Raw genomic sequence first — 13,405 nt, forward strand, 5'->3', positions numbered from 1 at the left:
AGAAATCAGGACTGGCTTCCTTCTGAATGACTTCTTTGTGGCTGCAGCTCCAGCATCCCTGCCTGGGGCCAGGCAGAATGAGAAGCAAAGTCACAGACCTTTGCAGGAGCTGTAAAAGCATTGGGGGGGGAGAAGGGGGGGCTCCCTAAACAAGAACCTCTTGATGCAACCTGAGAACAAGGGTGATGATTGTAGGGGCGGGGGGAGGTGTTGTTTGCACACTGCAGCCCGAAAGGCTCCAGGCCCCTTGTTTTCACACTCAATTGGTGCAGCCACATGAGGATTTGTTTTTACACACAGAGAGAGATTTCTTCTGAGCCACACCCCCTGCTCTGGGTCCGGCCTTGATTCAGATGCTGGCTGCTTCAAGATCCTTGGCGGAAGGCCCCATTCCCTGCCTGGCTGGCAGGCGAGAGGACATACGAAGGAAGCTGCTGCACTCACACAGTAGAAATGGGATCAGCCTCCAGGTTGGGGGGGGGGGTTGTAAACCTGTGCCCAGAACAGGCTTGAGAACAAAGCGTCCCTTGCGGGTGGGTGGGAATCTGGAGCTGCAATCGATGCATCCGATGAGGGACTTGGGAGCTGCTGCAGCCAAGGCAGTAGCCGGCTGGCTCTTACTGAACTAATTTGCACCCCACCCTCCATCTCCCCAAACAGCCTCTCCTACTGGAGCTCTGCTGGGGCTGCCTGGCCAAAACGTTGGTTCTGGCAGAGCACTTCTGCAGCAGATGTCCAAGGAGCACAGCTAGGCTGGGAAGAACTCCCCACCCCACCACTGCCATTCTGGTCAGCAAACAGAGCCCACCCATGGGCCAAGGACAGAAGATGCTCAAGGAACATGCAGGGATCTTCAGGGCACACAAAGGCTGCTGACCCAGCTGGAGATCCCAAGAAAACTTCAGATGTGCCCATCCATCTGCTCCAGGAGGCCTAAAGGCAGCTGGCAAAGTGCCAGGAAGGAGCTGCGGCTTCCTCCTCTCCCAGTGAAGCCCAGCAAGGCCAGTTCAAATCATTCTTCAGCCCTGAGGCTCATTGGGCAGCGTCAGGTAGGCCTCTCAATGATGCTACTTCACAGGGAGGAAGCCCCCACTCTCAGCTCCTCAGAAGAAGGGAGGACACACAAGCCACCAGTCCTCAGCGCCTGAGAGATGAGCCACATGAATCTCCCATCTTGTGCCTTCAAGACCGTATCCACCCCCAGCCAGAGCATCACAGAGAAAGGCATTTGGATCTGAGATGCCTGTTGGTAGAACCAGGTGGCCATTGTAGGTGGTTTTGCAGAGGTCTCAGGGTATTGCTTTCTCATTAGCTGTGCATTTCATATCCTGAAATGGGTGCAGAGCCCTAGCAATGAGGCAGGATTAAACCAATAGGATCCCCCCCACTCTTTAGATCAGCTGCCCTTTCTCTCCTGCCCAGCACACAGAGGAAGGGAGGGTGTTGTCTTTGGGTGCTTGCTCAATGGAAGGCTGACGGGGAGCAGACGCCCACACCCATGGCAAGGAGAAGTGAGAGCGGCCATTCTCAGTGCCAACTGTCAATCTGCTCTACCTGGAGTCACTTCCTCTCCTCAAGAAAGATATGGTGGAGTTGGAAAAGGCAAAACGATCCAAGGGATGGAGCAACAGCCCTATGGGGAAAGGTTATAACGTTTGGGACTTTTTGGTTTAGAGAAAAGGCAAGAAAGGGATGGTAGAAGAAAATGGAGTTATGCATGGCATGGAGAAAGTGGACAGAGAAGTCCCTCTTTCATAGCACTTGAAATCGAGCACATCTAATGAAGTGGAATGAAGATTCAGGACAGAAAAAGACACTACTCCTTCACACAGCACATCTTTAAACTATGGAACTCACTCCCACAAGAGGCAGTGATGGCCAACAACTCAGGTGGCTTTAAAAGAGAGTTACACAAATCCATGGGGGACAAGGCTATCAACAGCTCTTAGCCATAATGACCATGTTCTGCCTTCACCATCAGAGGCAGTAACTTCTGAATATCAGCTGCTGGAAACCACAGGAGAGGAGAGTGCTCTTTTGCTCAGGTTTCCCACAGGCATCTGGTCGCCCACTGCGAGAACAGGATGCTGGACTAGATGGGCCACTGGCCTGATCCTGCAGAGCATTTCCTATGTTCTTATGCAATTCATCCAGGAAAACAGCCACAGCAAGTAGCCCTTGCCTCAGAGCCACAGGAAGAAAGAAAGCCTGATCTTCTGACACTCCCCGGCAGTGGCTGCGCTGTCGCTTTAAGAAGCCTCCCCTCGCAGCCAGTGCCAGGGAAAATTCCATCCTTTTTGGTACCAAGCAGAGCCTTTTCCATTTGCCGCCCAAAACTACGCCTTGCCTCATGAAAGGAGCATTGTGTCCGGCACACAAGGAGGAAGAGGAGCAGCTCAGGTGGGTGAGGAGAGGGCGGGAGGGCGACTCAGGCCTGACAGGCAGGATCTCAAACACTCACCCTCCAACCACACCACAAGGCCCCAAAAGGGCAGCCCCAGAGTTAACATCCCCCCCCCCCGCACACACAAAAGCCACTTCCAGCAACCATGAAGCCCTTGCCACCTTTTGCTCTGAGGCACCAGTGCGGCAAGGAGCTCTGACACTGCAAGGGAAGGTGCAGGTAAGCCTTCGCTCATTTTCTTGACCCAGAGCAGGGGGTCTCTCTCCACTCACCTCCAGGCAAAGCCTGCTCACCAAGGCCCAGACATCTCAAAGCTAGTGGACCAGGCCATCAGGCCTAAGCCCAGGGAGAAGAGACTGGCCCAGAAAAGTAGCGGGCTGTTGCTCTGACATTGCCCCCACCTCCATCTGCTATCTCCAGACCCGGCACCTCTCAATACGAGGTCTGTATTCTGTGAGGCGGGGGCCGTGGTGGGGGCAGGGGAGCAGTTTGGGCTGAAGGAGACGGAGAGAGCCTTTCCCTGCCGGGAGCCCCCTGAATAGAGGCCTTTATGTAGCAGCAGCAGCAGCGGCTGCCGCCACGGGCCACTCCAGCAACCACAAATGGCAGCAGACAGCCAAGGGCCTCGTGTTGCTGGGCGGGCTGCTCTGCTTTCCTGGCTGGTGAAGGGGTGGCCTCCATCAAACACACCAGCAGCAGCAGCCCTGTGCGCCTGACAGGCCTCCCAACCGCTCACAATGAGGCCTTGTCTTCTGCCAAGGCCAGAGCATTTCCACCACCAGGTATGCCTTATTTCCCCCTGCCAGAGGGCGCAGAAAACCTGGTGATGCCCAAACAGGAGGACAGGCCAGCGGAGGGAGCTGTGGAGAGCCTCTACCATAGGACATACCTTTCCCTTTGCTCTGCTTCAGTGCACTGGGGAGACTGATGGAGGCTGTGCCCAGCAACTCATTCCGCAGGGTGTGGTAGCTCCAGAGTTTCACGTCAAGGTGGCTTTGTGAGGTGACATTCCTGCAGCAGGGTTGGAGGAGGAAGAGGGTGCAAAAGAAGACAGGTTGGTGAGGCGGTGGGATCAAGTTTGCCTTGTGCCAAGCATGAGTGACGTTCAGTAAAAGCCAATTTGGGGACAAAACTAAACGTTAAAAGGTGAAAGGGGGGCTCTGCAGAAATAAATGAAAAGAATGTGAGTGCTCTCAACCTGTCATTAGGCTTCCCAAACATAAGAAGAGCAAACTAGGTCTTCCCAAACAGGCTTAAGATGACAAGCCAGGGGGAGCCAAGGGCCTTCCCTTGCTTGGAAACACAGCTGATAACATGCAGATGCGTCCCTTGCAAGGGCTCCTGCTTCACCATGGAAAGAGCAGCTGCCGCGGCCACAGAGCCTAAGGCCCATCCCACCACTTTTGCTCCTACACAGCTGCTAGCCTGGGCAAGCCCTTGGGGCAAGAGCAGACCCACCCGGGCAAAGCCAGTGCTGCCCCAGATCTGTTTCACACACCCCCCAATTCCCTAGAGCCCCAAATTCTTACAGCACAAGATTCTCGTTCCAGAGCAGCTCTGAGCTCCCGATCCGCTTTGCTGTCTTCTTGGTTTCGCTGGTGAGCCCATCCGCCGTCACCTCCACGAAGCAGGTGATCCGAGTCTGGCGCCCCTGTGCCTTGGGCTTTGCTGACACCACTGGCGGGAGGAAGTGGAGGATGTTCAGTAGCTGCTCCTCGGCTGGAATGGTGGGTGACGCCTGCCCCAGGCTAGCCTGGTAGGGATTTTGGGGTAGCCAGATCTACTTGCGTGCCAGGGAAAGTGACAATGGCACCCAACTGTGCCCTTTTAACCCCTCCACTTTACACAGGAGGCTCCACTGCTGGCTCCATCCTTTATGCAAGCACAAGACTCCCAAAGGAACAAGCAGGGCAAAGGGCATATCTATGGCCTACATTGAAACCTCACTTGAAAACAGATGAAGAGCCCTGGATTCCCACAAAGAACCCTGGGAAGCAAACCTACTGGCTCGTAGGGTGATAGAAGTCCCTTCCCATCCAAACAAAGGTTAGAATACGAGCAGCTCAATGTGGTGCCCTCCAGATATTGCTGGACTCCAACTCCCATCATGCCTGACCACTGGCTGCGGTGGCTGCCAGGGGTGACCGGAGCTGGAGCGAAACAACACCACTTTGGCTACGGCTGGTTCAAACAGCCACTCTCCTCCCCTCCCCACCTTGGGAGCTTGCACTGGACAAGGAGGTGAGAGTGCCCCCTTGGCATTCCAGAGGGTCTCTTACTTGAGACCCAGAGCCTAGCCCTAGCTGGAGAGTGCCAAGGCTGACGAGTGCCAAATACAGACCCAGGGGCTGACATTTCAGCCAGGAGAGGAAGGCAGAGCAGCTGCAGCCTGTGCAGAAACGCTCCTGTAACTGCCAGTGTTGGGAGCCCCCTGGTGGCACAGTGTGTGCAGCTGGCCGGACCCAAAAGCCGCAAGAGGCTGCCGTCTGGCCCATCATACACTCCCCCCCTGCAGATGCTTGAGGTGCAAGCAAAGCATTCATGCTGTTGGGGGGGGGGCACCAGCTAGCCAGAAAAACAAGTCTGGGGTGGGGGGGGGGGAAGAAAGGGGAGAGTTGCCTCTCAGTTCTTATAAGCAATGACCCAATGGCACATTGCTGTCACAACAGGCCAGAGGACAAGAGAAAAGCTTGTGGGTCTCATTTTTAACCCTTGAAACTGGAAGGCAATGTGAAGAATTAAACACTCACATATCAGTAGAGTTGGGAGATACCCTTGCCTGAAACCCGGGAGAGCTGCTGCCACTCAGTGTGGACAATATTAATCTATATGGACTCAGTATAAAGCAACTTCCAGCCTTCCTCCTTGTAGAATGAATTTAAGCAGTTGTAGTTAGTTGAGTTTCTGAGGTGAGATGGGATGGCCTGCAGTGGTGGCTCTCAGAGTGCGAAAGGACCCGGTAAGTAACCCTACCACAGCCATGCCTCTCTGGCCTGGATCCAAGGTTTGCAGGATCAGCAGGTAAAAGTCCATTGCTGTTATGACTAGACGGTAGGGAAGCTGTTTCTCTTCCCACACCCACTCTTGCATGTAAATGCATGTGTGTGTGTGTGTGTGTGTGTACACACACACATACAAACAAATCCTGATGGGAGAACCCATTTGTTCCCCACCCTGAACTGACAGTAGTTAGGAGTGGGGACTGCTAAAGTTCAGGCCATCTTGGCAAGCTGTAGGGAAAAGATCAGAAGGTCGAAATGACTGAAAACATGGACTTGATAGATATTTGGAGAACAAGGAATCCTCTGGAGAGAGAGGGAACCTTTTTCTCCCAAGCAATGATGACCTGGACCAGAATCGATCAAATCTGGGTTACTAGTGGAATGGCTCCAAAGATTAAGAAAGTGGAAATCTGCCCAAAAACTTGCTCCGACCATAACGCCGTGAAGATGGAGATGAAACTCACAACAACTGGTCAATTTAGATGGAGAATGAATGACACCCTCTTTCGAGATAAGGAGATTCTCACGAAGGCCCAAAAGACCCTAAAAGACTATTTTGAAATAAATTTGAGGACCGACGTGGAGAAAAGAGTGATCTGGGACGCAAGTAAAGCGGTGATGAGAGGATTTTTTATTCAACAAAACTCAATAAAGAGGAAAAAACAAAATGAGAAAAAAGAGAAGATTCTGGAAATGATAAAGGAAGGAGAGAGGAAATTAAGAACAAAACCAAAGTCTCAGGACATTTTAAGAGAGATCAAATTATATCAAACACAATATATGGAATTGATGAACCAAGAGATTGAATGGAAGATAAGGCAAATGAAGCAAAAGACTTTTGAATCAGCAAATAAATGTGGCAAACTTTTGGCATGGCAACTGAAGAAAAGGCAGAAACTAAATACAGTTACAAGCCTAGAGGTGGATGGAAAGAACATATCCAAACCCAATGAAATCAGAAACTGCTTTTTAAGTTACTTTAAAAAACTCTACACCCAAGGCCCGCAAAATGAAGAAGATATAGACAAATTCCTCGGAAAATATGGACTACAAAACATCTCTCATCAAAGTAAGATGGATTTGAACCAGAGAATCTCAGAACAAGAGGTAGAGGCTGCCATTCAGAATATGCAACTGGGCAAATCTCCGGGACCAGATGGACTGACTTCCAGATACTACAAATCGCTGAAGGAATGGTTGACTCAACCACTAAGAGAAGTTTGTAATGAGATCCTTGAGGGAAAAAAGGCACCTGAATCGTGGAAAGAGGCATATATTTCACTCATACCAAAGTCAGAGACTGAAAAGACCCAACTTAAGAACTACCGCCCAATATCTCTGCTTAATGTGGATTACAAAATTTTTGCAGACATTTTGGCAAAAAGATTTAAAAGAGTCTTGATGGAGAAGATTCATAAAGACCAAGCAGGCTTTCTCCCTAAAAGACATCTAGCAGACAATGTAAGGAATGTAATAGATATTTTGGAAAAGCTAGAGGTGAATATAAACACTAAAGCAGTATTGATCTTTGTGGATGCGGAGAAAGCCTTTGACAATATTTCTTGGAGTTTTATGAGGAAGAATCTTCATGGGATGGGGGTAGGTCAGGGTTTTGAGAATGGTATGGCTGCAATATATTCTGAACAAAAAGCCAAACTGATTGTAAACAATGTTGTGACTGAGGAACTTAAGATAGAAAAAGGAACACGACAGGGGTGCCCGATTTCCCCATTACTTTTTATCTCAGTTCTGGAGGTGTTGCTGAATATGATAAGAAATGACCAGCAGGTCAAAGGTGTGCAGGTCGGAGCTAAACATTATAAGTTAAGAGCGTTCGCAGATGACCTAGTATTGACTTTGCAAGAGCCAAACACTAGTACGAAAAAGGTTTTAGAAATAATACAACAGTTTGGCCAGGTAGCTGGATTTAAGTTGAACAAGCAAAAAACCAAAGTTTTAGGGAAAAACCTAACAGATATGGAAAAGGAGAAATTTCAAGAGGAAACAGGTTTGACTGTGGTCAAGAAGGTCAAATACCTAGGGGTTTACTTAACATCTAAGAATCAGAATTTGTATAAGGACAACTATGAAAAATGTTGGTCAGAAATTAAAAAAGATTTAGAAATATGGTCAAATTTGAAACTGTCAATGTTAGGCCGAATTGCAGTAATTAAAATGAATGTATTGCCTAGAATGTTATTTCTGTTTCAGACCTTGCAGATTATTGATAAGATGGAATGTTTTAAGAGGTGGCACAAAGATATCTCGAAATTTGTCTGGCAGGGCAAAAAGCCCCGAATTAAATTTAAAATATTGACAGATGTTAAAGAAAGAGGGGGTTTTGCCCTGCCGGACCTAAAATTGTACTATGAGGCAGCAGCTTTTTGCTGGCTCAAAGAATGGATGCTCCTCGAGAACACGGACATCTTGGATCTGGAAGGTTTCAATAACGCTTTTGGTTGGCATGCATATCTTTGGTATGATAAAGTCAACAGTGCCTTTAAAAATCACATTGTCAGAAAAGCATTGTTTAATGTTTGGATAAGATATAAAGATCTATTGGAAAACAAAACCCCTAGATGGGTGTCACCAGTGGAGGCTAAAGCAGTGAAGAAACTCAATATGGAGGTCGGATGGCCGAAGTATTGGGAAATTTTAGAACAGGAGGGAGATAAGTACAAACTACAAAGTCAGGAGAAATTGAAGCATAAAGTAGAAAATTGGTTCCAATATCGCCAAATAATGGAATTTTTTAAACAGGACAGGAAAGTCGGTTTCCAGGTGGAAAAATCAAAATTAGAAACCGAACTGTTAGAACCCAATACTAAGAATTTATCTAGAATGTATAACTTGTTGTTGAAATGGAACACACAGGATGAAACAGTTAAATCGGCTATGATTAAGTGGGCTCAGGATGTTGGACATAACATTATGTCAGCTGACTGGGAATGGTTATGGAACACCGGTATAAAATTTACGGCATGTAATGCCTTAAAGGAAAACATTATGAAAATGGTATACAGGTGGTACATGACCCCAGTCAAGCTGGCAAAAATCTATCATTTGCCCGATAACAAATGTTGGAAATGTAAAGAGACTGAAGGTACCTTTTATCACCTTTGGTGGACATGCCCGAAGATTAAGGCCTTCTGGGAAATGATCTATAATGAAATGAAAAAGGTACTTAAATGTACCTTTCCTAAAAAACCAGAGGCCTTTCTCTTGGGCATTGTCGGCCAATTGGTGACAAAGAAAGATAGAGCTTTTTTCATGTATGCCACAACAGCAGCAAGAATACTCATCGCAAAGTATTGGAAGACACAAGATTTACCCACTTTGGAAGAATGGCAGATGAAAGTGATGGACTATATGACACTGGCCGAGATGACAGGCAGAATCCGTGACCAACGAAAAGAGACGGTGGAAGAAGAATGGAGAAAATTTAAAAGCTATCTTAAGGACTACTATAAACTTAATGAATGCTAAAATGCCGTGGTTTCCAGAAACAAAGGGGTACAGGGATATAAGGTCAGATTATAAAAGAGGACTAAGATGATAGAGATTGGAAAGTAACAATTGGGAGTTGCTAGTTGAACTATGGACATTGGGATGCAGAGAGGGGGGGTATGGGGAAGTCCAAGAAAAGAGGTTTATGAAAATATGTTTGAAACTATACGTGTATGTTTGTCATTTTTAGTGTTTGTCTGTTTTTCTTAAAAATGTTGTAAAACCAATAAAAATTTTATAAAAAAAAAAAAAAACAGAAGGTCACATAGTCATCCTGTCGGCAAGGGTTTTCTCGCAGTAAAGGAAATTCTGGGTCATGCTAAAAAAGAAGAATTCATCCCTACGCTGGGGACAGCACAAGTGGGAATGACTGGGAATGACTGAAAGACCACAGCAAACAAGTCAAGGAACTATCATGGGACCACCCAAATGCTGGCTACAGTGCTTTCTGGAGCTCGTCTTAACTGGCAGCTGCTTAAAATAAAAGCAGTGTAAAGGGGGGGAATCTGTTGCCCTTCAGATGACAACTCCTACCATCCCTGACTACTGACCACACTGGTTGGTGCTGAGGGAAATGAGAACCCAACAACCTCTGAAGGGCCACAAGTTACCCACCTCAATGTAAACTAGCCTTCTCTTCATTTTAGAGAATATTTAGCACCTCCTGGGATACATGAAATGTTCTCATCCAGAATGATCTGCTCCCTACTGGTTTTTTTTAAGCTTTTGCTCAGCATAATTATTTGTGAGTCCGTATAGCTCAGAACAGCACCCATAAAGCAATACAAATGTTTGTTTGGCTCATAGGAAGAATCTCACTTGTTTTGTGGGTTCTATAAGCTTCCTAATATTCTGATCTGAACTTGGCTGATAACCAGTCAGTATCTTTAATGGATCGGAAATTGTTTTTTAATATGTGTGATTGTTTTTATATGTGTTTTTAATGTGTTATGAAATTCCTTTAAGATGCTTCATGGAAAGAGATTTGTAAATTAACTGAACACAACCCCACGGCGCAGCTACGCTTACACAAAAAATCCTTGCAGCTGATGGGAATTTCACAGGTGAGCCAAGGAGAAAGGACATCCAGAGCTGACAGAGGGGCAGACCAGAAACAACAAATACCTCCTTACTGCTGCCAAACTCCACAGAGTTGCTCCTGGACAAGAGGACTCACCTTTCACAGTAAGTGGAGATTTCTCTCCAGGCAACCCCACAGAAGCCATTTCATCGCTGGATGCCTATGAAAGCGAGAGAGCAACAGGTGACACATTGTCTGAAAAGTTGGGGTGAGTCTCCTCCAAGTTCTGGTACTGGACACCGAGCTGGGAGCATCAGCACTAGGGAATGGGAGGAAACCTGGTTTATGGGCTTCAGCTTCCATCAGCCACAGACATGGACGTAGCCAGGGTTTTTGTTAGGGGGGATAGAACCTCAGATTTGTATTGATTGGGGGGCAGTTGCCCCCCTGCCCCTCCTTGACTACGCCCATGGCCACAGCTAGCATGGCCTGATGGAGTGGGATGCTAGGAATTTGGCTACTTCCTGCTGCTTCTCTAAGTTTGCCTCTTTGGCTCAGGACAGGAAATACCTTGCTCTCACCGGCCATACAGATAACTGCACCCTCCAAACTTAGAACTTTTCCAGTTGTTGAGTTCTGAATCCTGGAACAGAGAGAGCTCCTTAAAGAGAACCATCAGAAGCCCCAATCCAGCAACAGTTCCGGAAAAACCAGGCCCCAGGGGGTAGTGTGGGAAATTCCCCTCACTGAGTAAGACAGCAAAGGCAGAAGGAAGAAGAGAGCTTCAGAGCACAGACACAAAGAGGAAGTGGGTGCAGAACAGCTCAGTTAAGGACTGCCAGCATTTGTTTGCACACAGCAAGCTCTGATGAAGAGCAGCAGCAGCAGCTCTACGGGAGCTTTTCATTCAGCAGAGAGGAGGAACTTCTTCATGCTTGAGCTTCTGGATCATAAAAAGTTTTGTATTTTAAGTCTCTGAATGACAAGTGGGCAGGTAAGGTTAGAAGAAGAAGCAGGAACACCCCCTCCTGAATGAGTTTCCTCGCTCACTTTCTATCCCTCACAGAAGAGTGAGTTTGTTGATTTGCACTAGCTCCAGATCTCCAAGAGCAGGAAGACAGAGTTGGTTCACAACAGAGTGTGAGTCTAGCAACCACGCAAGCTGCTCAGGAGGAACCAAACCAAGTCAGCTAATCATTAACACATTCAATCATTGCATATTTATTACTCTCCTTCAAACCCAGCACTTTGTGAAGGTGATAGGTGACACACATACCAATTCACTTCATTCCTTCCATGGTCTCAGGTGCATTGAGAATGAGCCAAAAATTGAGTTAAACAGAACATAAGGTAAATTATAGGTGGATGGTGTTAGATCAATCCCACATATGGGTACAGTTCTAGTGTACCCAGAGAACATCAATGTTGGTAGTTCCTTTCAACAAAATGAGCAAGATGCAAACAAGAAGTCCAATAGTTCACACACAGCAATGCAAGAGGCAGTGGCAAAAATCACTCAACATGCCTCATGACGTGTCTACATCAGCTGTTATCTGCATGACAGAGAGAGCTGTCCTCTCTCCTTTGTGAAATAGGATTTTACTCCCATATTTCTCTGTAGAACTCTCTGGAGCTCCTTTAAAGAGTCCCTATGTTTCCCACAGCAGTCCTTGCCACAACCAGGAAGAATCTATACAATTCATTTGCACACACACCCCTTTGTTTAAACAGTATCACTCTACAGTATATCTTTACAAGTAGCTGCAGCAATCAGCCAATTCAAGAAGCAAACCTGTCTCAATCCTTGCGCTTATGTATAGTGAGCACATAAACAGCAGTTCCAACAGAAAAGCTGAATCCCAAACAATAAGCAATGCAATAAAAGAAGCAATACAAACTTCCCTATATTCTGAGCAAGCAAGTATGTGGGTGAACCTCCTTTGCATGTCTCCAAGGAACGTCATGGTACCCCTAGTAGAGCCAAAGGCTATTCTGTGGGTACCTTAGAAAAGGCGGAAGGGCACCCAATGGTTTGATGCAGCCTCATCATACAGCAAGGCACTGTGGAGCAACACAACTGAAAAGCACACCCCATATAGACTGTCTAGACACTTTCACTGGCACAAAACGTAACAATTTGTCCCACAGCTGAGTAGGTTAATGGCAGCCCAGCTCTCTGGGGAAAACTCTACAGTGACTGCCAAAAAATAAGTCCAGGTGTCCATAGTCATATGAGAGCAACTCTTACTCAGTGTTAGAAACTGAGATATGATGCTAGGAGCTAAATGGCATCTTAAAACTAGGTTGTGGGTGCAACAACGGCACACTTTTAAAATAACAATACAAAGCTGAAAATGAACAAACTGCAGCTAAAATATTATGTTCATTATGCTTAATATTCTTAAGAGGGTCTCTTCTCCAGTCTTCAGAGAGTAGCTGGAAGTGGGGTGGCAGAAAAAGGTCCTTCTTTCCTTCCACTCCACAGTTTTAATCTGAAATCTTAGGTGCAGTACTTCACCCAGAGCTCAGAAACTGCTCACACTAATGAAATTCGGTCACAAAATGTGCCTAAAACAATGGGAGTTTTGAACACTGCTCTTACCAACCTAGTATACTCCAGTTGTTTTGGACTACAACCGTACTGACTAAGGATGATGAGAGTTGAAGTCCAAAACTGCTGAAGGGCAGGCAGTAGGCTAATGTAGTCTGCCTTAAAGGGCCTGAGGCCCTCTTCACAGTAGAACAGTCCGCCTCATAGAAAGTACATATCTTAAGGGCACCTTCTGAACAGACGAGCTCAGCTGCTGAGGTACTCAGAGAGACAGCCCTTGCCCTCTTTAAAGCTTTCAAGGGACAAGGCAGGCAGGCGGGCGGGCAGGCAGTGGGGCTGGTGACCCAGGGTGCCTGCGGTTTCCAAGTCTGTCGACATTATATACACACACATACAGCAAAAATATTTGGGGTTTGCTCAGGCCTTCCGTTTCTAAAGGTTTTGGGTGACTACTTCATCCCTTCATTTGCCAACTTCGCCTTTCCTGTAGCTTCTCGGAGCAAGGGTTGTTGTTGCTGTTATAACCTGAAAAGCGGGATGGAACTAACAACCCCTAAAAACAAACAAACAAACGAATGTTTGTTTGTTTTTAAAAAGAGAAACTCAGGAGTGTTTTGTTTTTTAAAGGTGCCCGCTGATTTTCAAAATGTTGGAGAGAAGGAAGCCCGGCAAGCAAGCAAGCGGGTGTGGGTATCCGTATGTGTCAATCACAGCAGCCGCCAGAACCCCCGCTTCCCACCCTCAAATCTCCAGACTTACCGGCGACGGTTCCCAGCTTCTTCCCACTTCCACCTCCTGTAGTCATGGGTCATGTGACAAGTGACACGTCACGTGACACATACTTCGGAAGTGGAAAGGGAGGCTACGGAGCCGGGACGGCTAGAGCGGAATGGCGGAGGAAGCGGTGGCTGCAGGGGCTC

General features: G+C 47.3%; 2 protein-coding genes across 2 annotated transcripts in view; one reads left to right on the forward strand and one right to left on the reverse strand.

Moving 5' to 3' along the window:
- WWP2 (WW domain containing E3 ubiquitin protein ligase 2) overlaps positions 1 to 13,305 on the reverse strand; it is a 41,166-nt gene extending 27,861 nt beyond the window's left edge. The window contains 5 exon segments of the mRNA XM_083513610.1: positions 3,294 to 3,415; positions 3,934 to 4,081; positions 10,091 to 10,154; positions 13,245 to 13,260; positions 13,262 to 13,305. Of these exon segments, the coding sequence (XP_083369736.1) occupies positions 3,294 to 3,415; positions 3,934 to 4,081; positions 10,091 to 10,154; positions 13,245 to 13,260; positions 13,262 to 13,290 (379 nt within the window). The 5' untranslated portion in view covers positions 13,291 to 13,305.
- Positions 1 to 13,405, forward strand: part of NQO1 (NAD(P)H quinone dehydrogenase 1) — a 187,833-nt gene that overhangs the window by 160,107 nt on the left and 14,321 nt on the right. The window lies entirely within an intron of this gene.

This window comes from Podarcis liolepis, assembly GCF_965112155.1.
Source record: "Podarcis liolepis genome assembly, chromosome: 7".
Lineage (NCBI taxonomy): Eukaryota > Metazoa > Chordata > Lepidosauria > Squamata > Lacertidae > Podarcis > Podarcis liolepis.